The following is a 25,757-nucleotide window of genomic DNA, read 5'->3' as shown; positions in this document are numbered from 1 at the left end:
CTCTTTACTAAGAGATATAAGACTAATTAAGTGATAAAAAAAAGAAAAAAAAAAGAAAAATCCAACTATGAATTTGAAATCCATTTTTTTAATTAAAAATATTCATCTTACAAGATTTTTAATTTTTAGCTGTGATCTAGCAAATAGATTAGAATCGATCTAATAACAAAGAAGACCTAAAATAAATATTAAAAAAATTCTTTTGACTTTAAATAATGAGAGTTATATGTTAGATATTTTTCTTATCAATATGTGATCTTTTGTTAATATATATAATTTTTATTTTTAAATAATTAATAATAAATATTTTTTATTAATGAATTTTAATTATTTTATTGTTAATCAATTCTAAATAGAATTATAATTCAATTAAAAAGTAAAAACTAATATCTGTATTTATTTTCAGTATCCTTTTGTCAGCTGCAAGTAATACTGGCATGCATGACAGCGAGCATTGATGCGTTCACGGACAATGTTGATTTTCTATATATCCTTCGATTATAGTTGTTGGTCATTTACTCATTTGCAATTGGCATCACCGTATCCTTCAATAGTTAGTAATTAGCATCAATCATTACTACGTTTTGATCACGTCGCCGTTTTCCAATACAATAACTACATAGCTACCTTTTCTCCACGATAAAAACATTGCCAATTTGCCATCTGGCATCTATATTTTTTTAAAAAATATTTTTAGTCTCTAGTGTTTTTTATTTTTATTTTTCATCATTACAAGGGAGATAGGAAAAGAGAGACAAGGGAAATGAGAGATGTTGATGAGTGTGTTTAATTTAAAATAAAATGATGTTTGTGTATCATTGTCCCTCTTATTATTCCTACTGTGAAACCAAACGCTCAGTTATTACCGTGGGATCAGAGATATAATAAAGGATATCTAATTTTGAATAAACTCTTTTAACAGTCATAAATACATAGTGGAACTTGTAGCCCTACCAGAAGCCTGAAACAGAACAATAAATTCAGACTGGTTAATTTCCAGAGGTTCAACTCCAAATAATAATAATAATAACCCTATCAATGATAGAGATGTAGAGGGAATCAAACTCCCAAGGGGGGAAATGGTGGCGGAGTAGAATGCGATCCAGGTAAATGAAGAGTAAAATACCCATAAATAACAGCTCATAAAATAACATGACATTAACTAACGTAGACAACATCATATAGAAATTTTCTGATCAAGTGGCATACCATAGATGGATGTTTTAGTATTGAAATATTGCAGACATTGCTTCCACAATCACGAGAAAGCAAAATCCGTACATGTGGGACACTCTTCCAACTCTCTCCCATTGCTGGTTTGGAAATACCATCATCTCCACCCACCACATGATTCGTTACCTTCAAAATTTGTTCCATTAGAACTTAGAAGTGCTACTCGAAGATATATAGCTTCCCTGACTCCTCAATACAAATCACAGCAATAATGTTTGAAATTTTCTAAATATAAAATGAGCAGAGTCATTACTCAACCGTTGTCTGGCCTTTTTCAAAAGGTGTTGTTCTCTCAGCCCCCCGTAATTCTGTTTTCTCATTGCATTGTTTAACCCACAGGACAGTACTAAATAAACATTTATATATAAGGAAATAAATGGAAAAAAAGGAGATGATTTGTATAATGCTAACTTTGACACAGATGGCAATTAGACTCAGACCCAACAGCTACTCCCAAAAGTTATTCACAATGGATAAAACTATACGAATCAAATGGGTTTGGACGATTACTTGCAAAAGCATGTGGGTGTGAATGTAGGTTGGCTACTGTCCACAGTAAGCCTCTTGCCCCATACTTGCACACACATACATAATATAAACGTAATTGTTTAACTGCATATTTGTTATATTTTATAACTAGGATTTAAAAGATCTTTAGATATTTTTTGAATTGAGTTAGATGTTACACTTTAATTAATGCTTTTCATTTTATTCATTTTCATGATTAATAAATTAATTTTAGTATTAAAATAACAATCTTGTTTTTTAGTTTGTCAAAAGATACATTAAACCAAAATACGGACAATGGTAGAATGTAGGGGTATAAGTATTCATTTATAATAAAGTTGTTACCCACACAAACTTGGGTCCTATTACGGGTTTTTTACTTAACCTATTCATGGACACAAATACTCTAATAAAGTAATACCCTACCATTGCCATCCCTAGACACAAATTCACCTCCTCCTCGTTTGTCTCTCTGAGATGTTCACCAAGTTATTTCTCTTTATTTGGTCTTACAATAAAAAGGAGGAACTGTAAGATATGATTCTTGCACAACTACCAGTCTACCACAGGATCAATTTTAGAGACATTAAAAATCAGACACCGTTATTTCCCTCACTTTAAAACCATAGGAGAAACAATCAAGAAGGATTTAAAAGTCAATAATTTGTCTATAAACATGATTTAGGACAGAATATTATAGCATTGTTTGATCCCATCCCATCTAATGGGAAAAGTTTTGGTGGCTGCTGGTTGTTGTACTATAAGGCTTAAGAAAGATGATCCCAGAAAAATCACTTGCAATTAGTAGGCTTTACTTACAATTATTGAAAGGATTATCACCAGCATAAATGAAAAAGGAAACCAAAACTTACCAATACTGCAATATTATGCTCATGTGCTAACTTCTTCAGTAAAAACCCAGCAGATATCATTAAAGCATGTCCTGAAATCACCCGTAACATGTAAACTATAGGCTTCTGCACAGTTAATGTATATATTAAGATATTCTATCCAACCTTATATCATGGAAAATAAGACTCTCTTAACCAGAGAAAGAAAAAGGAAAAGCATGATTAATCATGTTATATAAACGGTGACATCAAAGAAGAACAAAATAAAATGTAGAAAGACAAAATAAATGAGTCAACCTCTAAATATGGCTTATGATCCATACAGTCAGGCTCCTCATTTCAAAAGAGTCCAATCAATTTATATACCTCTACAAAAAATATATTCACTTTCTTAGGAGATATCAAATCTAACGCTATTTTATGTTTTTAGAGAATAACAAAAACAAAGACTTTGTGGTTGAACTTTGAGAGCAGAATGAAGAGCTCAACTTGATACATTGTTATCAGATAATAGGAGACACATCACACATGGTTGGAGAAGTATTAATAAAACAAGAAGCTTTATTTTTGGAAAAAAAGATTCATATAAGATGCACACCATACCCCTTTATATCCTTCTTTAAATGTAGAGAAGCAGGCACTCTTGTTCTCTTAACTCAGGTGGTTAAAAGCTCAAGTTCCTAATAAACTTTTAATAAAAACAAGTAAATTTGATAAAAGGGACAGAATTAGAATGGGAAGCCCCAAAAGAATGAAAATAGACAACAACTGCACAACTCAGCAAATTAATATGGTAAGTGGGGTCATCTTTTAAAGTAAACATTAGCAAGGAATTTTGTGTGCAAAGATGTACTATACCCTGAGGACCACTGCCCCCAAGGATGGGGGTAATCAGTGAAGAGATTGAATCAACAATAAGCAATCGAACATGCTGATTTGATTTCACAATCTGTGACAGTATACAATAGTCATCTATTTGATAGAAGAAATGCAAAATCAAGTTACATCAGCTACAAATACTCCATTCAATGAGAACCTCAGATCTTAAATTAATCTTCAGTTGATGCAGCACATCAAACATCTGATAGACGTCAAACACTGAGTAGCAAATTATCCTGTCCAATACTTTTTTGAGCATATGATCAGCCTAAAAAGACAGATCATTTAAATCAGTTTTAAGGCAAGTTAATGAACAAGATGGATCAAACAATATACCATAAGTCTCTAGTCGAAGTAACCTGATTGCCAAAAATATGGCCAGAAGACTGACCAACAAAATGTGCAATACGTTGAGGTGAAAAGGAGTTGCCTGTATCTAAGTATATAACTGAACTCTTATGCTTCGCAACAACAGTTGAGGCAGACAGTAGGCATGCCTAAAATAAAAATACATGAATAAAAAAAAGTCAAGTTATATTTGAACAGAACATAAACAAAGAAGAAACAGGAAACAATGCCCACCCCTGCCCCACCCTGTTAGCACTCTTACTCAAGATATGATTTTTGGAGAAGGAGTGGGTTCTTACCTGTGTCTTTCCAGACGAGGATGACCCAACAAGTTCAGTTAATTGCCCTTCACGTAATCCACCTCTGAGCAATGCATCAATCCTGAATTATATTTATATAGATTCAAACATTGAGTAGTAAGCAGTGCTACTTTTAACCCACAGACTAAACCTTATTAAGCCAAATCAAACATTTCTTAAGAACTCAACACTATAATCCACAAAAGTTTTGAACACCGTAGTGAAAATAAAGGGCTATGGCACTGGTTGAAAATAAGGAGGAGAAGGGGAGTGAAAATGGAGTACAAAATAAAGTTTGACATTTGACTGTCAGTCATAGAGAATGAGTTGTTTCATTTCAATTCCATGAGACAAGAGTGGTCAAAAATGAGTTTTATTTCAATTCCATGCTACAAGAGTGGTCAAATGAGTTGTGCATTCTATGTTCAACCCTCCCAGATTTTGTTATAACTGGTAAGTGCAATTTCATTCCAAATTTTCCAACTACTCAGCCAAATAGGCCCTATGTATAAGAAAATGCGCTGCACTAGGATAGGCATCAACAACATAACATGAAATATATATAAGTTGAAGTGAAAGTACCCTTCACATCCAGTGGACAAAACATGTTTATTACGCTGAGCATCTTCCAAGAGCTGCAAACCGTTTAGCAATGGTGGATGAAGAGCGTCTATTATTGAGATCAGCTGGTCAATTCCCTGAATAGTACATGTTCAAAGTTATTACTATTAATTAACCTAATAACAGAATTAGCAGAGCATAAACTAAAAAAAAACAAGAATTAGGTAACCCTGACCTGCTTCAGGGTCTGTGAAGTGGAATGATTATCCGTAAAGGAAAGTAATGCGTCGAGATCGTGCAGAAGAAAATCTTCAACTGAGAAGATAATGGAATCGTGAGCGTGTGCGCAACACTGAAAATAATGAAATCGAAAAAAAGAGAAAAGTGGTAGAGAGAAAGGGAAACGGAACCAGAGAAAATGCCGTGGGAGGCGCAGAAGCTTTGAAAATTAGAGTCAATGAGTGGATACTCTTTCTCCAGTGACTCCAATGGCGCCATTTTGTCTCATCATCACCAGAGAAAATACAGAACGGATTCAGTACTTTCAGTGTTCATCTTATATTCCGGTCGAAACATGACTTGTCACCTCAGAATTATTATTATTTCAACTTCTTAAAAATTAATTTTGATCTTAAATTTTTAAGAAATTACTCTTGGCTTAAATAAATCAATTTGTTCATCTTATACTACGAAGGCTTAAATATATCTTTTATTTTTGTAATTTAACATTTTTTCATTTTTATCTATGTAATTTTTTTTTAATCCTTGTAAAATGTATTTTCGTCCTTAAAATATTTTAGATAATTTTTTTATTATTTAAAATATATTTTTTACTGTCTAAAGTGTCATTGACAATACTTTAAATGAAAAATAAGATAAATATACTTTGTTAGGACTAAAGTCAAATTTTTTTTCTTAAAGATGAAAATGAAAAAAAAAAAAGCTAAATTATAGGCACAAAAATGTATTTTAGCCATTTTACAAATCAAACTCTAAAAGAAGAAATTAAATTTAACCGAGGTGTAATAAAAAAAGGTTTTTAAATAAGTATTAATAATTCATAAATATTTTAGATGGGATATTTTTAAAATATATAAATTTTAGATTTAATTTGATATATTATTATATTTTTTTGGATTTTTTTATTTGATTGAATTTTAAGGTCCAGCTCAGAAATAAATTGACCTCAACTAAAATTGAATATAGTCATAAAAATCAAATTGTAAAATATGAAGAAGTAATAGGACCCTTCCTCACGTTTAATTTGCTATACCTCAGTCACCTACATGCCTTTGCTTCTTTATTTCTCTGTTGTTTATAGCACCAAGTGATCAGATATTCATAAAAACGAATCAATCTGATAAAAAAATAAAAACTAATAAAAAAATCAAAAATCGAATAAATAGAAAATTAAACAAATGAAGAATATATATTTTTTTATTACTTTGGATCAGATTTTATATTTAATTTTAAAAAAATATTCAATTCAATTTAAATCGACCTTGTATACATATTTTTATTTATAAAAAAATGATTTAATGATTATACATTAATAATAAAAAATAATTTTACGTTAATATTTAATTACAAATTACCATTTAAATAACTTTAATACTTAAAGTCAAGATTATCAACTTTATCAACTGGTGATGATTATTAACAATTTGTTATTATACATATATATATGATCGGGTTATTGTTACCTTGAACTTTAACTAAATTGATATCAAATATCTCTTATATTGGTGTTTATTAGATGCAGAACACATTTGCATGTAATGTTATCTTTTGCTCTGTTTTTCTTCCCGCGCTTTAATTTATATGCTATAACTTGTTATTAAATATTTTGAATCATCCACTACTTTAAATTATTTAAAAAAGATATTAAACATATTTTTAGGAAGCTAATATTAACATAGACATTATAGATATAATAAAATAAAACTTATGGGATGATTTAAAAAAAATGTCTAAAATTATTTTTTGATAAATTATTATTTATTATCTTATCACACATGAGTCCTTTTTATGCCAATTTTTTTTATTACATGTGAATAAAAATGCAAGAACAGAATAGGAAGAATGAAAAAAATATTTTGAGTGCACATTGGGCCTCGCTGAAGGGGAAGGAAGAAGGGGAGGGGGAAAAGTGAAAAAAAAATGCGAATTGGGGGAAGGAGAGAGTGGAAAGTTGGGAAAAGAAGAGGCATGAGAGACGGAGAAGAATGAGATCATATTGCACCTATAAAAAAATAAAATTGTTAAGATTTCAACATACTATCTACCACTAAGGAACCAACCAAACGGGACATATACCTAGGGGCGTTGTTAACCAATCAGTTTGTTATTTTTTTCAAAAAATTATAACAAATCTAAACGCCAAGTCTATTCTGTTAGACTAGATTGATGTAACAACAAACAAGTAGCAGGATAGATACTGTATCACCTTGTTTGTTAACTTTACTATTTTAGGATTGCTATATATACACAACACATGTAGAGTTGTATGGTGTTTATGTTTTGTTTTGCTCTTTCTATCTATTACCATGGAAATTGATCTTTCTCCCCAATTGGCCAAGAAGGTGTACGAAAGCAATGGTGGGTCTTACCATGCATGGTCCCCTTCTGAGCTTCCCATGTTGCATGAAGGGAACATTGGTGCTGCCAAACTAGCTCTTCAGAAAAATGGTTTTGCCCTTCCTCAATACTCTGACTCTTCCAAGGTTGCATATGTTCTCCAAGGTGAAGTTTTGTAAGGAGTGTTGCACCAATCAATTTTGTTATTTTTCCCATAAGAACATTTTTTTTAATGAATATTTCAGTTCTAAATTTGTTTTTTTTTTTTCATTTTGAGGATTTTATGAATCAAATTTCCTTATACACTGATTAAGATTCAACCATATCCGATTTTGATAGTCGTGATTTCTCTGCTATACCGTATTAAATAACGTTTCGAGCAATTGTAATCATTATGGTTTGGAGTATATATATAGTTTTAAAAAATTATTTTATTTCTAAAAAGAAAACATCATTTCCCATTTCCTAACATTAGACGTGAAAATTTTATGATTAGCTTAACATTAACTAAGTAGGGTTTTCTGAAAATAAGTAAAAAATTATTGAGTGAAAAGTATACCCAATTTTTTCTCCATAACAAGATAATACAAAAATTAACGAGAGAAACCATTCTGATTTGTAGTGATTCATTATTCTGATAATTGGCTGGTTTTTAAATGTGAACTTGCCAAAACAGGAAGTGGAGTTGCTGGAATTGTGCTCCCTGAATCGGAAGAGAAGGTTCTTGCTATCAAGAAGGGTGATGCTTTGGCACTCCCTTTTGGTGTGATAACCTGGTGGTACAACAAGGAGGACACTGAGTTGGTTGTTCTGTTCTTAGGTGACACTTCAAAAGCCCACAAGACTGGTGAATTCACTGATTTTTACCTAACTGGTTCCAATGGAATCTTCACTGGATTCTCAACTGAGTTTGTGGGAAGGGCTTGGGACTTAGAAGAGAAGGATGTGAAGACCCTTGTTGGGAAACAATCAGGCAATGGCATTGTAAAGCTTGAAGGGAACATCAACCTTCCTGAGCCCAAAGAGGAACACAGAAAGGGCATGGCATTGAACTGTGAAGAGGCTCCATTGGATGTTGACATCAAGAATGGAGGAAGGGTTGTGGTGTTGAACACCAAGAACCTTCCTTTGGTTGGTGAGGTTGGTCTAGGAGCAGACCTTGTGAGGCTTGATGGAAAGGCCATGTGTTCCCCTGGATTCTCTTGTGATTCTGCTTTTCAGGTTATTTTTTTTATATATGTTAATTGTTAGTTTGTTAGTTTTTATTAGGAGAAGGGATCGAACTCCGCAACTTTTTCTTCCTTCTCTTTCTTAACCACTTAACCAACCTTATATCTCCTTCTTTTCAGGTTACTTATATTGTGAGAGGGAGTGGTCGTGCTCAGGTTGTTGGTGCCGATGGTCGCAGGGTTTTGGAGACAACAGTGAAGGCCGGTAATTTGTTCATTGTGCCAAGGTTTTTTGTTGTCTCAAAGATTGCTGACTCTGATGGATTGGAGTGGTTCTCTATCATCACTACCCCCAAGTGAGTTTTTCAAACAGAATTTGAATTTCATTTTTGTAACATATGCTGATCTTAATGCAAACATTACGTTTCTGTAGATATTACTTAGAACTAATTGGTAAGTTAGCTGATTGTAGTGGACTAGTAGTGGTCATGCTTAACTAACCAATTAATGATTGAAGTAATCATACTCATACTTGATTGAAATAAATTTATGCTTTGGAATAAAAATTGTGTTTAAAAAAGGGTGTTACTTATAGCTTCTAACAAAGCTTGTAGTTAGTAGTTGTGAAAGCATATGCATATTAATTAATTCTAACAAAGGTTCTTATGATTATTATAATGTCAGTCCTGTATTTACTCACCTGGCTGGAAGTATTGGGACGTGGAAGGCTCTTTCACCCACTGTTCTGCGGGCTGCTTTCAATGTAGATGCAGGACTTGAGCAACTCTTCCGTTCAAAGAGGAATGCTGATGCCATTTTCTTCCCTCCTCCAAATTAAATTAGCGTTACTATGCTTATGATGTTTTTCTAGTTTGAATTAGTTTCAGGTTTTTAATCCAGTTCTTCATGAGTAGTATTTACATTTCTTTTGGGTTTGTAAGGAATTGATTATTGTTGCCTTGTTTTTTTAATCCAAAGTTTATTTTAATCCTTCCTTATACCTTGTAGTTATTTTTTTATGAATCTTGTTAAGGACGCACTTTAAAAAATCATTCAGAAAGTGATTTCCTTTTGAAGCCAAGACTAATTTCTTAAAAATTTAAGATCAAAATTAATTTATTTTTAAGAAGTTGAAATAATAATAATTCTTAAGTGACAAGTCATTTTTCGAACACTGAAAATACTGAATAGTACTTTCGTTCTGTATTTTCTCGGGTGATGATGAGACAAAATGGCATTTTCTCGGTTTCCACTCATTGACTCTAATTTTCAAAGCTTCTGTGTCTCCCACGGCATTTTCTCTGGTTCCGTTCCCCTTTCTCTCTACCGCTTTTTTCTTTTTCGATTTCTTTTTCGATTTCATTGTTTTCACACACGCTCACGATTCCACGATTTGCACGATCTCGACGCATTACTTTCCTTTACGGATAATCATTCCACTTCACAGACCCTGAAGCAGGTCAGGGTTACCTAATTCTTGTTTTTTTTTTAAGTTTCTGCTCTGCTAATATTCTGTTATTAGGTTAGTTAATAGTAATAACTTTGAGCATTACTATTCAGGGAATTGATCAGCTTATCTCAATAATAGACGCTCTTCATCCACCATTGCTAAACGGTTTGCAGCTCTTGGAAGATGCTCAGCGTAATAAACATGTTTTGTCCACTGGATGTGAAGGGTACTTTCACTTCAACTTAATGTTATGTTGCTGATGCCTAGCCTCCTAGCCTAGTGCAGCATGTACATAGGGCCTATTTGGCTGAGTAGTTGGAAAATTTGGAATGAAATTGCACTGACCAGTTATAACAAAATCTGGGAGGGTTGAACATAGAATGCACAACTCATTTGACCACTCTTGTAGCATGGAATTGAAATAAAACTCATTTTTGATCACTCTTGTCTCATGGAATTGAAATGAAACTCATTTTCTATCAAGCAAAATTACAGTCAAATGTCTAAACCTTTATTTTTCACTCCCCTTCTCCTCCTTATTTTCAACCAGTGCCATAGCCCTTTATTTTCACTACGGTGTTCAAAACTTTTGTGGATTATAATGTTGAGTTCTTAAGAAATGTTTGATTTGTCTTAATAAGGTTTAGTCTGTGTAGCACTGCTTACTATTAATGTTTGAATCTATATAAATATAATTCAGGATTGATACATTGCTCAGAGGTGGATTACGTGAAGGGCAATTAACTGAACTTGTTGGGTCATCCTCGTCTGGAGAGACACAGGTAAGAACCCACTCCTTCTCCAAAAATCATATCTTGAGTATGTTCTGTTCAAATATAACTTAAACTGGACAGTACTAGTAAGATTTCATTCTTGAACAAAAATCTATTTTAGGGTTTATTTCATCTATTTCATGATCGGAACTTTCATTTTTGAACAAAAATCCATTTTGGAGTTTATTTCATCTATTTCATGACCGGAACTAAGAGATACACGTGACACCACGATTTTGAATCAGAAGAGATATCTTAAGAAATGACAGAACTATTCACTTTATCAATAACCGAGCTAGATCTGGTGTATCATAAATAATTTGCTTTTTCTATTGATTCCTCCGGATTGGGTCAAAAACATTTCTTGAATGAGTTATCCAATTCCAGGGATGAATCAAAAAATCACTCTTTATTGGTTCTACCTCCTCTCTTTTACGTAGAGAATGAATCTTTTCATAAAAAAATGGGTTCAGACCTCTTGCGGGAATAATTTGGAAGATCCAAAACCTAAAATAGTTGTATTTACTAGCAACCACATAATGGAGGCCGTGAATCAATATAGATTGATCCAAAATCTGATTCAAATCCAATATAGCACCGACATTTTTTTATTCATTTATTTTTATTTTAGGCATGCCTACTGTCTGCCTATGCCTCAACTCTTGTGAAGCATAAGAGTTCAGTTATATACTTAGATACAGGTTGATAGTATTGTAAAAATAGTTTAATTCAATTGTTTTTTCCTCGAACCTGAACTCAACAATTGTTTTCGAGTAGAAATAATTGTCGTAACCTTAAACATAGTGATACAATCTCTCTATCCACCACCACCCCCATTATTTAACTTTAGGTGTATATTTTCATAATTGATTTTATAAAAAAAAACTATTTTGATGTATTTTATTTTAAATTTAATTTTTATATCAATAAATTTACAAATTTACACAGATATCAAATGTGTGAAAGAGAAAAAACAATTTTCACGTGTAAATGAAAAATTTCAATAATTTTCATGTGATAAAAAAAAGTTTGGCATAAAAAGGATTGTGTGATAAGATAATAAACAATAATTTATCAAAATAATTTTAGACATTTTCAATAACAAGTTATACTAGTTCTAGATTTGTTTTTCATTCGTGTTACATATAAAACTATCTTTATCACCCGTTTTGTGTGTTATCTTTTGCTTTGTTTTTCTTTCTGCATTTAATTTATTATGATATAACTTGTTATTAAATATTTTGAATTATCCCATGCTTTAAATTATTTAAAAAGATATTAAACATATTTTTATGAAACTAATATTAACATAGAAATGATAGATAACATAAAATAAAACTCATGGGATGATTTAAAAAAATGTCTAAAATTATTTTTTGATAATTATTATTTATTATTTTATCACATGTGAGGACTTTCTATGAAAATTTTGTTATCACGTGAAAATTATTAAAAATTTTCCTTTACATGTGAATTTTATTTTCATATAGTTGATATCTATATGTAAATCTATTAATATAAAAATTCAATTTAAAATAAAAGACATCGAAATAGTTTTTTTTAATAAAATCATGGGAGTTAAATAATATACTTTAACATTTTAACATCTAAATTATTAGAGTGAAATTAAATTTATTTCATTTTTTGTTATAATAATAATAAGAAAAAAACTATTTTATATTGTTAGTATATGTGTATTAAACTCTTAACAATTTTAATATAAATTTATTATCATTAAGCTTAACTAAATTATTAAATGTTTTACTAATCAAAGAAAACTATTGTTTTGTTTTATATAATGGTTAGTATGAGTAAAATTAATTTTAAATCTTCACCTAGTTCAAGGTTTACAAAAATTAAACAAACTCAATTTTTAGGCAAATTGTAATTCATTACTTACCTATATCTTATTCTACTCACGTAAACGAAGAATTTTCTGTATCTAAGCCAAATTAACATTTCTTTTATGCATATATATGGAATTTTACTAATATAGAAATTGTATATAAAATAAAGCTCATAGTATAAACATTTTTTTTATGAAATTATGTAGAATTTACTGTTAACTCACAACAATGAACGATTTATCTGAACCATATTAGTATCTAAATTATTAGAAATTAATGTTTTAATTCATTGTTTTAATAATTTTAACATAAGCAAAGAAACAGGAATTTTCATATCCCGTATCGTTGGTTTAAGACCCAATATCATGTATCATGATTTGGTTTTGCTTTGGATCACATGACAATGTGGGTTTTGCAATATAGTAACAGATCATCTTGACTTTAAGCTGTGATTAAATCAAGACACGTTGAGTAAAAAAAAAAAAAAAAGAAGTTAGATTCACATATACAACAGTTTAGTTCAATCTAGATTATTTAAAAAACCATTAAATTCAATTCAATTCAATAAATTGTGGTTTAAATTGGATTGTATTATTTACGTTTTTATTCAAAAGCTTGTTATAATCTGATATTCATCTTATTGCTAAATTAAAGAAATGTCAATTGTTAAAACCATAGTAAAATCATAATACTCTACTAAACTAGATCCTTAGGAAAAACATATTATGCAAGCAAAGATCACTTTGATATTTTGGGAGCATATGTTTTCATTGAAGGAAGTATTACAATATTTGATGCTAATAATAACATAACTCTTATATTATTAAAAATAAAATTGCACTTGATAGTTACATTTATATACATTTATTCGAATAGTTAATAAAAAAATCTTTAAATAAATATATTTTTCACAACAAGTTAAGTTTTGTGATAATTTTTCAAACAACTAAGAAATAAAAAAAGTAAACATGAGTGGTATAATAAATAATAAATGTATGAGAACAAATAATATATGTAAATTTGTGATTTTTTTAATTTTATAATAACTATCTTAAAAGTCATTTAAATGATGAGTTGTAATTGAATGTGAATGTAAAACTATTTTATATGTGCATATTTATTGAATTTTATTTTTTTATAAATAAAAATATATACATAAATTCATATTTTTTTATCATTTAATTGGTACAGAATATTTATCAATTTTATTAATAAATAATCTCAAACTACATCAATTATTTTCATTTGTAAGACTCAAATCCGATATTTTAATTAAGAGAACCGAACTCAATATCACATAAACTAGGTAATACAAGGTCGATTTAGATCGAATTCAATACTTTTTAAGATAAAATATAAAATATGATCCAAATTAATAAAAAATAGATTTTTCATTTGTTTAATTTTCTATTTATTCGATTTTTGATTTTTTTATTAGTTTTGACTTTTTATTGGATTGAATCGTATTGTGAATATCCATGTGATCACTTGGTGCTATAAACAGAGAAATAAAGCAAAGGCACGTAGGTGACTGAGGCATAGCAAATAAGATATGAGGAAGGGCCATATTACTTCTTCATATTTTATAATTTTATTTTTATGACTGTATTCAATTTTAGTTGAGGACAATTTATTTATGAGCTGGACCTTAAAATTCAATCAAATTAAAAAAACATCCAAAAAATATTACCAAATAAACATAATAATATATCTAATGCTAAAATTTATATATTTTAAAAATATATCATCTAGAATATTTATGAATTATTAATACTTATTTTAAAACTTTTTTTATTACACCTCGGGTTAAATTTAATTTCTTCTTTTAGAGTTTGATACATGTTGTAAAATGAGTTAAATACATTTTTGTTCCTATCATTTATCAATTTTTTTTCATTTTTGTCTCTACAAAAAAAAAATCTGATTTTATAAGATATGTTTGTCTTGTTTTTTGTTCTTAAGGTATTGTCAATGACACTTTGGACAATAATAAAATACTTTAAACAATGAAAAAAAAATTATCTAAAGTAGTCTAAGGATGAAAATACATTTTACAAGGACTCAAACAAAAAAAATTACAGAGACAAAAATGAAAAAAAAAAGTTAAATTACATGAATAAAAAAAATATATTTAAGCCTTATAAAATTGGTAATGAATTTTAAAATTATATTTAAACTTTTAATGATTTTGCTTAACCTTGTATTTTTTCCTTTTTCATAAATTAATTTAAAATTAAATTTGATATGCTTTAATGGAATTATATTTTATATTTTAACTATTTATATACCAAATGTGTAGAACCCTAGGTACAATGAGGCTTTAAATACTCAAAAAAGAAGTTTTGTCATTCACGTTAGTTATTTTTTTTCACAGCACATAGTAATTATATTTTTTTATTCATGAAAATCAAAGATAATATTAGAGGGTTTATAATATCCTCATATTTAACCAAGTAAGTTAGATTTAGACTCATCAATACAGTAATTTTATTTGGTTCAAAGAAGATTGTCTTATGTAAAAAAGATACATATAAATTATGTCAAACTATCTTCACTCCAAAGTAATTTACACTACATAAAAAAATATAATTCAAACAAAATTAGACTATATTTAAATATAGATTAAATTACTTATTTGGTCGCTATAATTTCATGATTTGTACCTTTTAGTAGGTTAAAAGTGATTTTTTTAATCCTATAGTTTACATTTTAATTATCTTTTAGCTCCTATAGTTTAAAAGTGACATTTTTAGTCTTATAGTTTATTTTAATTCTCTTTTAGTTCCTATAATTTGAAAGTGATCTTTTTAATCCCTATAATTTGTATTTTAATTACCTTTTAGTCCTTACTAAAAAAATATATAAAAATAATTAACTACAAATTAGTTATAAATTATTAATTATTTTTTATTATAAATTATCTTATGATAAATTAGTTACAAATTACTTATTAATATTTTTGTAGTTAATTGTAATTGATAATATTACTCATATTTTGAAGATAAGAACTAAAAAGAAAATTAAAATATAAAATATAAGGACTAAAAAGACCACTTTCAAATTATAGGGACTAAAAGAAAATTAAAATACAAATTATAAGGATTAAAAAAATCACTTTCAAATTATAGGGACTAAAAGAAAATTAAAATGTAAATTATATGGACTAGAAAAACCACTTTAAAACTATAAGAAGTAAAAGGTACAACTGATAAAACTAAAACTATAGGAACGAGTAATTAAATCTTAAATCTATAATTCCATCAAAACTAATTGATAGTATTGTAAAAATAATTTAATTTAATTTAATTATTTTTCCTCAAAATTAATGCAATCTAATCTTTGAGACCCTGAACTCAACAATTGTTTTTCTTCTTAATTAGCAACTAGCACCCTTTTGAAGACTTGGGGAATGAAAGGACTGAGCATTGACAAAAATAAAATACAAAATGCATTTTCGATTCTAAAATTATTAGGGGCAAGAATGCAAAAGTACTTTGGCCACAAATCGTTTTCATGATTGAACAAAATTTAGTCTATATTTATTTATTTGACTTCGATACATAAATATGCTAGCTTATCAAATTTATTCGACATAAGATGATGCTAAGCATAACGTAAGTACCTAAAAAAATTATTAAAAAAAGTTAAAATATAATTTTAGATTTTTTTATTTAGATTCAGTTTGACCTTTTATCTTTTTTAAAAAAATAATATGACTCTTTATTTTTTAAATTTGGTTCAATTTGATCCTTTCAAACAATTGTTTTCGAGTTTAGGACATGAATTTGAATTTCTTGACTAAATGTAAAACTTATTAAATTCACTTGCATATAAACTATAAAACTCAATTGATATTTAAACAAAAAAATCATAAACCTAGTGAAAATTACATGAAAAGTTATTTTCATGAGCAACAAAAAGAATATGAGAAAGAAGATGGGCACAATAACACATCAACCGGGTTAAAAGGGGTTCAAAGAGGAAAATATGGAAGAGGGGAGGAGGGAAGCTGAATACTTTTGAAGTCAAAATTTATGTCTAAAAAAAGGGTGTGAAAAGAATAAAAGGGTACAAATAGGAGAGCGTGAAACATCTACTCATGTGAGGGTCCAAGTTGATATATACACAACAATATAAATTTTCAATTACAATGGTCACAATAAGGATATATCTGAATCACCCAAAAGGTCTAGCTTGTTGTGTCAACCGAAATAGTTCCTCTTTGGTTAAAATCTCAAGGACAAATTCCCCTAACATTTAAGGGAATTGGTTTTTCTACGCACTCTTGTAGTATTTAACTGAAAGATGGCCCAAGAAATTAGAAATTAGCTGTCTTTAACAAAACACACTAAAACAAGAAAAAGAAACAACCTTCCTTTTTTTTTCTTTTTATGGATAAGCAAGAAACACCATGCTTGAGGCGACACATTGAACATATTTCAATTTATAAACATTCTTTTGGTTTGGATCAATATTATAGATCTCCCCAGTCAAAAAATGAGGGACTAAGCTCCAATCAAGTTCTCCGATGTTATGACTGGGATACAAAATTGGGGGCTTTCTGTATGTCAAACCACCTTCATATAATGCATTAGCCACGACCTGAAAAATTGAATGTGCAGCAGCTCTAAACTAAACTGAAGCCGTCCCAGATTACTTCAGGTAACACCGCGTCAGGTCAGCAAAGGAGTTAGCCTCCATCATGGGTTCTCCAAATTATTTGAATTTCCATTTCCATTTTGTACATGTTCTACAGAGGTTGTCTTTTCAGGTGCTTTCCTCAAGAAGCTTTTTGCATAAATTGCACCAAAGACAATTACCTGATAATTTAATGGTGTTAATAGGCTTCTCATAAAATTCATCAAGAATATTGTCACATTTAGTATGTGAACTATCATGGTGGTTCAAAATAAGTGGAAGTGGGGACCAGTTGTGATTTAGTGGCTGAGAAAGAGTGTGATACAAGAAAGAAGAGTGTAACATGACTTATTTCATTATGATATTCAATAAAGGTAAAAAGCAAGTCTTACAGCTCCAATCCATTGTTGCCAGCTAAGAGGATGGGCAAACCACACACATGACAGCAAAATGCTTACCAACTGCAAAAAAATAGAATAAAATTCGACAAACACTATTAGATAAACAATTTAAAGGATAATGTAAAATTTAACTTTTCTCTACAATACTTACCTGTCTTGTTGTCATTATAGTAGCAAATGTTAGAGCACCAAATGTGCGAATTGTGTAGGAAATAAAAAATTGACTAGCTGTTGCAACCTGTGGGAGTGGATATTATCATAAACTTCTTTAGTTAAATCGAAGATGAAGGGATATTTTTATACTTCTGTTATAAAACAAAGGGGAAAAAACACTATTAAAACAATCAGAGGAGAGCAAATTACTGTATTGTAAGACTTAAAACAGAAGGCAAAGTTTTCTTACAGTTGAAAGCAATGCAATGTCAAAGAAGCAATCTTTATGGATATAAACGAACTCTACAGCTGGTAATAAATGTCCTTGTATAATAAGACCTAAACAAAAATATCAGATGTCAAATCCTACCATTAAGTTGGAAAAGAAAAAAAAAAGTTGAGAATAAATATGTAGGCATACTGTCCAAGAAAATTCTCATTGCAGAAAAGACAAAAAATAGTCTGTGTATGACAAAAATATAATGTTCAGAATGAAATTTCACTGTTTGTGATCCACCTGTCAGGCTAAGAATACAAGAAGACAAAGTAGTATAGAATATCTGATTATGTATCTCCATGTTATAGCCTTTAAACATCTTATCTTGGAATGTGCTTGTAAAGCCATCACACCTATTAGACAAAAAAAACTACATGATTTAAAGAAAGAGTAGCACATCTCAACTTGAGCAATTAAGAATCTGCAAGAATGAACTAACTACAAAGTGTTACAAAATGATGTTTTAACCATATGACGTGGCTTCAAATAACAATTTCTGTACAAATCAACAACAAAAAAAAAGTAGTTGAAATTATTCAATGGTTGTTCATAATAAATCTGTGGACTTTGAAAGTGGTAAAAAGAAAAATATATGCAGGAAAGTATTAAACAGTTAGATAGGTAGGCAAGGTGCTTTTTTCCTAACAATGAGAATAATCTGACAGATTAAAACAATGAGAATAATCTGACAGATTAAAAATCTTGCATGTCAGAATGGGTGAATGCAGCACTGATTTTATTTATTTTTTTATTTTTTGGGACAACTCTTAAAATCACTTGTCATAGAAGTGGGATTAAGTTTAGTGGTGATACCCAAGATAACCAAGCATTAGCAAAACACCCCAAACAGTATTTTCCCTTCCTCTACCGTATGGACTTATGTCGGTCCCTGCCTACAATGACAACACACAAGCATTACATCAGCTTATCACAGAAGGCTTCCAGATTATCAAGAATATTTATTGTGTATCTTCAGCAGCATGATCAATCCAGACTAAGAAAACAATTGCAACAAAATGCTTACTCAATGGAACATGAGAAAAACAACATTTGATATAGAAATGATTCTGTCAGTTGATATAAGAATATATTCTGGTCAGACTTGCAAGTCGAAATACCAATGGCAAGTCTGCAGTTAACTACTCAATTGTTTGGAAGTGTATCTGTGTGTGCTTGGAGTTTTGGATCCCAAGTTAGATCTATGTATCAAAGGAATAAGCAGGCTTGTAATTGTCATATGGGACTCAGCAAGTCTGCGCCATGCTTTATTCGCTTTAGTATGTTTAAATACAGAAGCATGCGAAAACTTTTTCAGAGTTAGTGTAGAACTTCCAGAACATGTAGCCTTCTTAGAACCAACACTTTAGCATATGGACATTCATTGTTGGTTCTAAACATAAAAGAATGACATACAAAGAAAAGAAAATGATGAAAAAGAAGCAAAAAACTAGGGTAAAAAATGATTACCGGATACAGGATGAACACTGAGCAGCCAAGGGTTACTACAAGGGCCAACAAATAGTCAGTTTCCCGATATCTGTTCTGCATTATGGCAGTGCCCCAGACCTAAATAATATACAAAGGCGGGAATCAAGATTCAATGTGCTAGAAAGATTGGTACTAGATATTAACCTGCCACATCATAACATGGAAGGAATAAACCATAAGCATAAAGATTGTACATAAGATTTGACATAAAAAAAAAGGAATGGGATTGGTTTGGTTGACTCAAGAACACATGGATTTTTTTTTTTTTTTGGACAGCGAAAGTAGTTTTTATTAGATAAAAGTACCAGAGGTACTAAAGATACATTATAGTTATAAATAGGCTACTGGATATAAGGAGTCAGGCTGTGTATCAGTCTGCTCAATCCAAAATTCCCAACAACAAGTACAACAGCTTGCCCCACAGGTTTTTGTTTCCTAATTACAAAAACCATCTATTAGGTTGCTAGACCACTGGTTATAGTGCATAGAAAAATCTTTCTCCATAGCTCTAATCCACGTCCAGTGCAAAAACACAGCAACCTCCAGCAACTTGATTCCATTAAACTATGCATTCTAGAAGATGATCTGATTCCTATGCTTCCATATAGACCAAGTTAGAGCTATCCACCAAATCTTCCATCTACTATACCTCTTCGAACCTGGCGTCCCATGTACGTGCTGTAAAAAATGTTGTCTTGTGTTAATTGGAGATACCCCCAAGGATCGTACCCAAGTCTGAGATTCCCACCATAGAGGTCGTATTTTAATACATTCAAGAAATATGTGGGATGCGTCCTCCTCCCTAATTCTGCAAAATGAACAGAGGCTATCTTCCAACACCACTTGTCTTCTATGCAGATTCGATTTAGTCGGTAATCGGTCTTTAATTAGCCTCCAAGCAAAGATTGATGCCTTAGCAGGAATCTTTAGCTTCCATAGGTCTTGAAGAGCTCCATCCTGATCTTCACCCTCTAAATGACCCTACAATAGTTTATATGCGCTCCTTGTCGAGTAAAGCCCATTAGGCTCATGTTTCCATACCCAGGTATCAGGTACTTGTTGCTGAATTACCAGCTGTGAGATCAGCCTCATGAATTCATATGCAGAGTCAGCTTCATTATCAAATAATTGCCTTCTCCAGGACAGCTTCCATTCCCAAGATGTATCAGAGAAATTACCCACTTGCTGTATGAGGTTGTGCTGTTGTCGAGATATTTGATACAGCCTAGGAAATTTCTGCATTAGTGCCACTCCTTCACCAGTCCAGCAGTCTTCCCAAAATTTGATTTTATCACCCGACCCCACATTCCATGATAAACCAGATTGCATCATATTATTCAGCTGCTGATCCTGTGTGACCACCATTAGATCCTGCCACCACAATGACTCATTAGTGCCTCTTTTTCCTTCAGCCAATGATCTCCACCCGCCATACTTGGACTCCAATATTCTTACCCACAGCTCTTTTTCTTGGTGAATCATATCCCACTTCCATTTTCCAAGTAATGCTTTGTTGAAATTGCGGACATCTTTTATCCCCAAACCCCCATTTCACCCATGCAATCTTCCTTTGATCCAAACCTCGACCCCATAAAAACTTGCGCTGAATTGTGATTAGTTTTTCTGGTATTTTGTTAGGCAACCTGAAAAAAGAGAGAAAATAAATTGGAATCGATGATAGTGTGGATTGTATGAGTGTCACTCTCCCCCCAAAGGATAGGTGTCTTTGCTTCCATCTAGACAATTTTCTCTCACACTTCCTAATCACCGGATCCCACAGCTCACAATGCCTTGGGTTTGCCCCAATAGGGATACCCAAATAAGTGAAAGGCAAGGCTAATGCAATTCAGATATTTTGCTGCCTCTTTAGTCCACTGGTCTGATTTTCCAAAAACCATAAGGCTGCTTTTTGCGAAGTTTATTTTGAGACTAGATGCTATTTCGAATCCCCGCAGAATTGCCTTGATTGCCTTTATGTTTTGAATGGTGGCCTCCCCGAAAAATATAGTATCATCTGCATATTGCAGAAAGCTGACTGGGCTACTGTTTTTCCCTACAGCAAATGCAGTGTAGATATTCCTGTTGATTGCTTCCCTCATGAGGCCCGCTAGGGCTTCCGCTACAATGTTAAACAACAAAGGTGCTAGCGGATCACCTTGTCTGAGTCCTCTTTGCAGAGAGAATTGGGGAGTAGGGCTGCCATTGACCAAAATGGATATGGAGGCAGATTTGAGACAGCCCTGGATCCACTTGATCCATTTATTGCAAAAGCCCATCTTACGCATCATGTATATTAGAAAATCCCACGAAACAGAATCATAGGCCCATTCAAAGTCTGCTTTAAATACTAGACACGATTTCTTTCTTCTTTTTGCTTCTTCCACTACTTCATTGGCAATAATTGCACTATGTAACAGCTGTCTTCCAGCTACGAAAGCAGATTGTCTTTCATCTATGATGTCCGGCATAATTCTCTTCAACCTGTTTGCTAAAAGTTTGGCCACAATCTTGTAGACGCATCCTATTAATGAAATAGGTCTGAACTCATACAGATTTTGAGGGTCTGGCACTTTAGGAACTAGGGCAATGAAGGAAGCGTTTCCTCCTTTCGGGAATATCCCATTTGCATGAAATTCATAGAGGAATATGATGATATCCAGTTTGAGAATATGCCAAAATTGCTTGATGAACTTGAAGTTCAGTCCATCCGGGCCTGGACTCTTTTCACTACCACACTCCCAAACTGCCCTCTTAATTTCTTCCTCAGAAAAGCATCCTACAAGCATCTGATTTTGCTGCTGCCCAATACTCTTGAAGCTAACACCATTCAGTTTAGGTCTAATCAGTTCAGGCTCTTGATATCGCTGCTGGAAGAATCTGAATATTTCTGCTTTCACTATGGCAGGTTCATCAACCCATACACCTTCAATATGCACTCCATTTACTGCATTGGATCTCCGATTTGAATTACGCATCAAGTGAAAATACCGGAAATTACAGTCACCTTCCTTTACCCACTTCAATCTTGCTTTCTGCCTCATAATTGACTCATGGGATTGAGCAGCTAACCATAGGTCTTGCTGTAACATTTTCCTTTTCATACATTCTTCATGGGATAGTTGCCTTTCAGCTGACTCAATTTCCAGCTTGTTTATTTCCTCCTCTAACTCTTGGACTTTCTTGAAAGTTCCTCCAGATTGCTCCTTGTGCCACAGCTTCAGCTTCTGTTTGAGTTGTTTAATTTTTTCTTTGAGAACGAAACCTCCCCACCCCGTTGTTGATGTCTGCGACCAGCAATTGGAAACCGCATCCCTGAATGATTTCTCCTGGAGCCAACAGTCAAAAATGCGAAACGGTTTAGGCCCCCAATCCACATTCTTAGAAATGAGTAGAATGGGGCAGTGATCTGAAAAATTCCTATTTAGAATGAATTGTGAGCTTGATGGCCATTTGTTAAGCCATTCAGCTGTGACAAATGATCTGTCCAATCTGCTTTTTGCAACCCCATTTGGTCTAAACCAAGTGAACTTTCTCCCCACGCATGGTGGCTCTTCTCATTCAAGATCCGCGATCCATTCATTAAAATCAGTCATGTGTCTGTCCTCCACCCCTTTTTGGGATAGACCCACCCTTTCTGATGTATTTCTAATGCTATTGAAATCACCCATTAGGCACCAGATTCCATCTGGATTCATGTTCTTGAGCTGTTTGAGTGACTCCCAGAGTTCTCTCCTGTGTTGCACATCACAGGGTGGATAAATATTAATTATATGCACCTTTTGCGCATCCAAACACCTTCCAGTAGAATGAAACCCCTGCCTGTTACCTTTCTTTCCACCTTGAAGCGATTCCCATTCCATAAGCACAACAGCCCTCCTGCAGTATTTAATGATGGCTGCATTTCCCAACACACGTCAGCCTCTCCCTATATAGCTTGACACATGGCTTTATTAATTTTCTCCTTTTTTGTTTCTTGAAGGCATAGTATATCAGCACTGTGCTTCCTCACCAACCTCCTGATTGCACTCCACTTGACCCCTCTCCCTAATCCTCTTATATTATATGATAAGATGTTCATGAGGAACCATCCCTATTGCCCAGCTTCTCAGCCTCCTTACTATCTCTGTATTCCATGTCACAGAATCGTGCAATAATGCTGTCATGACCCATGTTAGTTGTCACCCCCAGCTCCTGCGTCATTTCTCATTGCTGTTTAGCTTGCTGAAAATGCTCTGTAATGTCTTCGTTATTCTTTGGTTGCGGGTTCATTTCATAGTTTGTCTCTGTGTCGGAATTAGGTACTTCATGTCCAATGATGGGCCTATGGTTTAGCCCAGGAGTTGTTTCATGTTGCTGCTGGATCCTTACATTCATGCCTTCCTCCGTTAAATTCGTGCATGTGTTGAGCAAGCCTTTTTTCTTTCTGCACCATGTTCCTTTTGAATAGACCTTAAGAGTTCCAGGGGTTTTAATTTTGTTATGAGATGGGCTTATTGGGCTTTGGTTGGACAGAGGTATTAGTAAAGAGGGGGTGTGACTATGAAGGTCTATGTTCAACGGCCCATAGTCTTTTTCACGGGGTTGAGTGTCCATATTGGGGCTTTTAAAATGTGAGTCTTTTTCAAGAAAGGAAAAGGCATGCATGCCACGTGTTGCTTCAGTCATTGCCAGCTGATTACCTTCCCATCCAACGGTCATATTGGGCTGTTGACTCTGCTGAAGATCAACCTTAACCATCTGAGAAACGCCTCCTGCCACGCCATGCGTCTCCCTACCTCCTGCACTGCACCGTAGCTGTACTATAGAGCTTTCCTCCTCCATGCATGTTTGGTCTGTCCTCCTTAGGGAAAGTGTGTCAACTACATTCCCATTTGGGGCTTCCATTAATGGCAGTGAAACTTGGTTATCCGTGCCATTGGTCTTTGCATCTGGGTTATTACCCGCTGGTTTATACCCATTGGTTGTAGCAATGGGTAGAGGTCCGTCAGGTGGTTTGTCGGATTCTGGGCTCGACGTGGCGATGGTGGTGTGGATTCCGCCGTGGTCTTTCGACGAGCTGTTGTTTGGATCCTCTGTCGATAGGATTGTCATGGCGTGAATCTCATCCTTGTCGTCATCAGAGGAGATAATCTCCTCGTCGGAGAAGCCGATACAACCGCAAGCTTAGCAGTGGCATCTCCTGATGTCGCTCGTCATCTCCTCCTCTATTTCAACCGAGAACACCTCGTCGCCAATATGAAGATTCACCTTGTGATGGAGAGTGGGCTTCCGTGAGGTCCAAACTAATACCCTCGCCCTATCTAAATGACGCAGCTCCTCGACATCATCATCTACCTCCACCAGGTCTCCTACCGCGGCGACGACCTTGCGGATGTGCTCCATGTCCCATGCCGCTAGCGGAATGCCCCAGCATAGGAGCCATACCAATCGATGACCCATTCTGATCCCTGGATGCCATTTCTCCAATGAATAAAACAACGTCGTCCCATGTGTCTTTTCTACATTAGCTAAGTCCTCTGCCCTAGTGTCGGAGAGACCGAGAAGCAATACGCCGTCATCGCCGAGGTACTTAGGCACGACCTCGCCACCAATCTCCCATGTTATTTCTTCTTCAGCTTTGTCAAAGCTTGTCATATTCTTCACGTGACCCACCCATGCATCCGAAAACCATGATTTGGTCGTTGTCTTGATGTCCAGATAGAGTGACGAGTGAGACTGATGAGAATCCTAAAACTGGCCAAATACAGGCTAAAGGCCCAAGTGGAGAAGGACGAAGGCCCAAGTGGAGAAGGATGAAGGCCCAAGTGGAGAAGGATGAAGGCCAGAGGCAGAGACACTATCAAGACTATTAATTGTTGCTGAAGGCCCAAGTTAAATATGTTTTTAGTTATAATTTTTATTTATTGTAATTATGGCCCAAACTGTTTAGAAGGTCCATGTCTATTTTTATATTTTTGTTCAGATACACTATAAGTATTGGTTTTTATTTTCAATAAAGAAAACTTTTGGCATTTTCATAAAATTGGTTGAGAGTTTCTCTCTAGGTTCCTTGTTGAACCAATTATCAGACTTATCAAGGTAATCCTTGTGGCGTCTACCCTGACTTATCTTCCTTCACCAGAAGTGGCGTCTACCCTAACTTATCTTCCTTCACTAGAAGTGGCGTCATCCAAAAACTCTACAGCCTGTATCAAGCGATCCGCTCCTAGTCAGGTTCACATCATCTGGTATCAGAGCTTCGGGCTCTTGATACAGGGTTCTATCCCTATCTGGTCAATACCCCTAAATTTTCGGTCCCGGGGGACC

At 33.1% G+C, this 25,757-nt stretch overlaps 4 protein-coding genes across 10 annotated transcripts in view; 2 read left to right on the top strand and 2 right to left on the bottom strand.

Annotated features, from left to right (window-relative positions):
* Positions 1-784: 784 nt before the first annotated feature.
* LOC100780427 (DNA repair protein RAD51 homolog 4-like) lies at positions 785-5,253 on the bottom strand. 6 transcript variants are annotated; one of them, XM_006590224.4, is made up of 10 exons: positions 5,089-5,253; positions 4,914-4,993; positions 4,700-4,815; positions 4,118-4,199; positions 3,830-3,967; positions 3,628-3,738; positions 3,450-3,540; positions 2,613-2,683; positions 1,210-1,359; positions 791-961 (listed from the first exon to the last, which is right to left on the bottom strand). In XM_006590224.4, the coding sequence occupies exons 1-10, from the start codon at positions 5,174-5,176 to the stop codon at positions 923-925; spliced, it is 966 nt and encodes a 321-aa protein (XP_006590287.1). In that variant the 5' UTR covers positions 5,177-5,253; the 3' UTR covers positions 791-922. The 6 variants fall into 6 exon arrangements, 4 of the variants coding, with proteins under 4 accessions (NP_001242445.2, XP_006590287.1, XP_040862342.1 ...); XM_041006408.1 differs by having other exon boundaries at positions 4,118-4,181; XR_003263339.2 differs by lacking the exon at positions 791-961 and adding an exon at positions 3,195-3,279 and having other exon boundaries at positions 1,301-1,359.
* A 1,874-nt stretch (positions 5,254-7,127) lies between these two features.
* Positions 7,128-9,409, top strand: LOC100779895 (legumin type B). The gene is made up of 4 exons (XM_003537974.5): positions 7,128-7,420; positions 7,932-8,476; positions 8,605-8,780; positions 9,109-9,409. The coding sequence occupies exons 1-4, from the start codon at positions 7,225-7,227 to the stop codon at positions 9,260-9,262; spliced, it is 1,071 nt and encodes a 356-aa protein (XP_003538022.1). The 5' UTR covers positions 7,128-7,224; the 3' UTR covers positions 9,263-9,409.
* A 56-nt stretch (positions 9,410-9,465) lies between these two features.
* LOC102662182 (DNA repair protein RAD51 homolog 4) lies at positions 9,466-11,620 on the top strand. The gene is made up of 3 exons (XM_014763677.3): positions 9,466-9,883; positions 9,985-10,100; positions 10,575-11,620. The coding sequence occupies exons 1-3, from the start codon at positions 9,656-9,658 to the stop codon at positions 10,717-10,719; spliced, it is 489 nt and encodes a 162-aa protein (XP_014619163.1). The 5' UTR covers positions 9,466-9,655; the 3' UTR covers positions 10,720-11,620.
* A 4,976-nt stretch (positions 11,621-16,596) lies between these two features.
* Positions 16,597-25,757, bottom strand: part of LOC100804347 (UDP-galactose/UDP-glucose transporter 5B) — a 12,615-nt gene continuing 3,454 nt past the window's right edge. The window contains exons 5-11 of one of the 2 annotated variants that reach the window (XM_003539046.4): positions 19,431-19,529; positions 18,777-18,856; positions 18,204-18,316; positions 17,937-18,025; positions 17,685-17,771; positions 17,525-17,593; positions 16,597-17,314 (exon numbers count right to left, since the gene is read on the bottom strand). In XM_003539046.4, the coding sequence (XP_003539094.1) occupies positions 17,195-17,314; positions 17,525-17,593; positions 17,685-17,771; positions 17,937-18,025; positions 18,204-18,316; positions 18,777-18,856; positions 19,431-19,529 (657 nt within the window). In that variant the 3' untranslated portion in view covers positions 16,597-17,194. The remainder of the gene's footprint in view (positions 17,315-17,524; positions 17,594-17,684; positions 17,772-17,936; positions 18,026-18,203; positions 18,317-18,776; positions 18,857-19,430; positions 19,530-25,757) is intronic. The other variant, XM_006590933.3, reaches the window with a different exon arrangement.

Source organism: Glycine max, chromosome 11 (assembly GCF_000004515.6).
Source record: "Glycine max cultivar Williams 82 chromosome 11, Glycine_max_v4.0, whole genome shotgun sequence".
NCBI classification, from domain to species: domain Eukaryota; kingdom Viridiplantae; phylum Streptophyta; class Magnoliopsida; order Fabales; family Fabaceae; genus Glycine; species Glycine max.
Note: the sequence above shows the minus strand (reverse complement) of the source record. Positions and strands in the feature narration are given on the sequence as shown.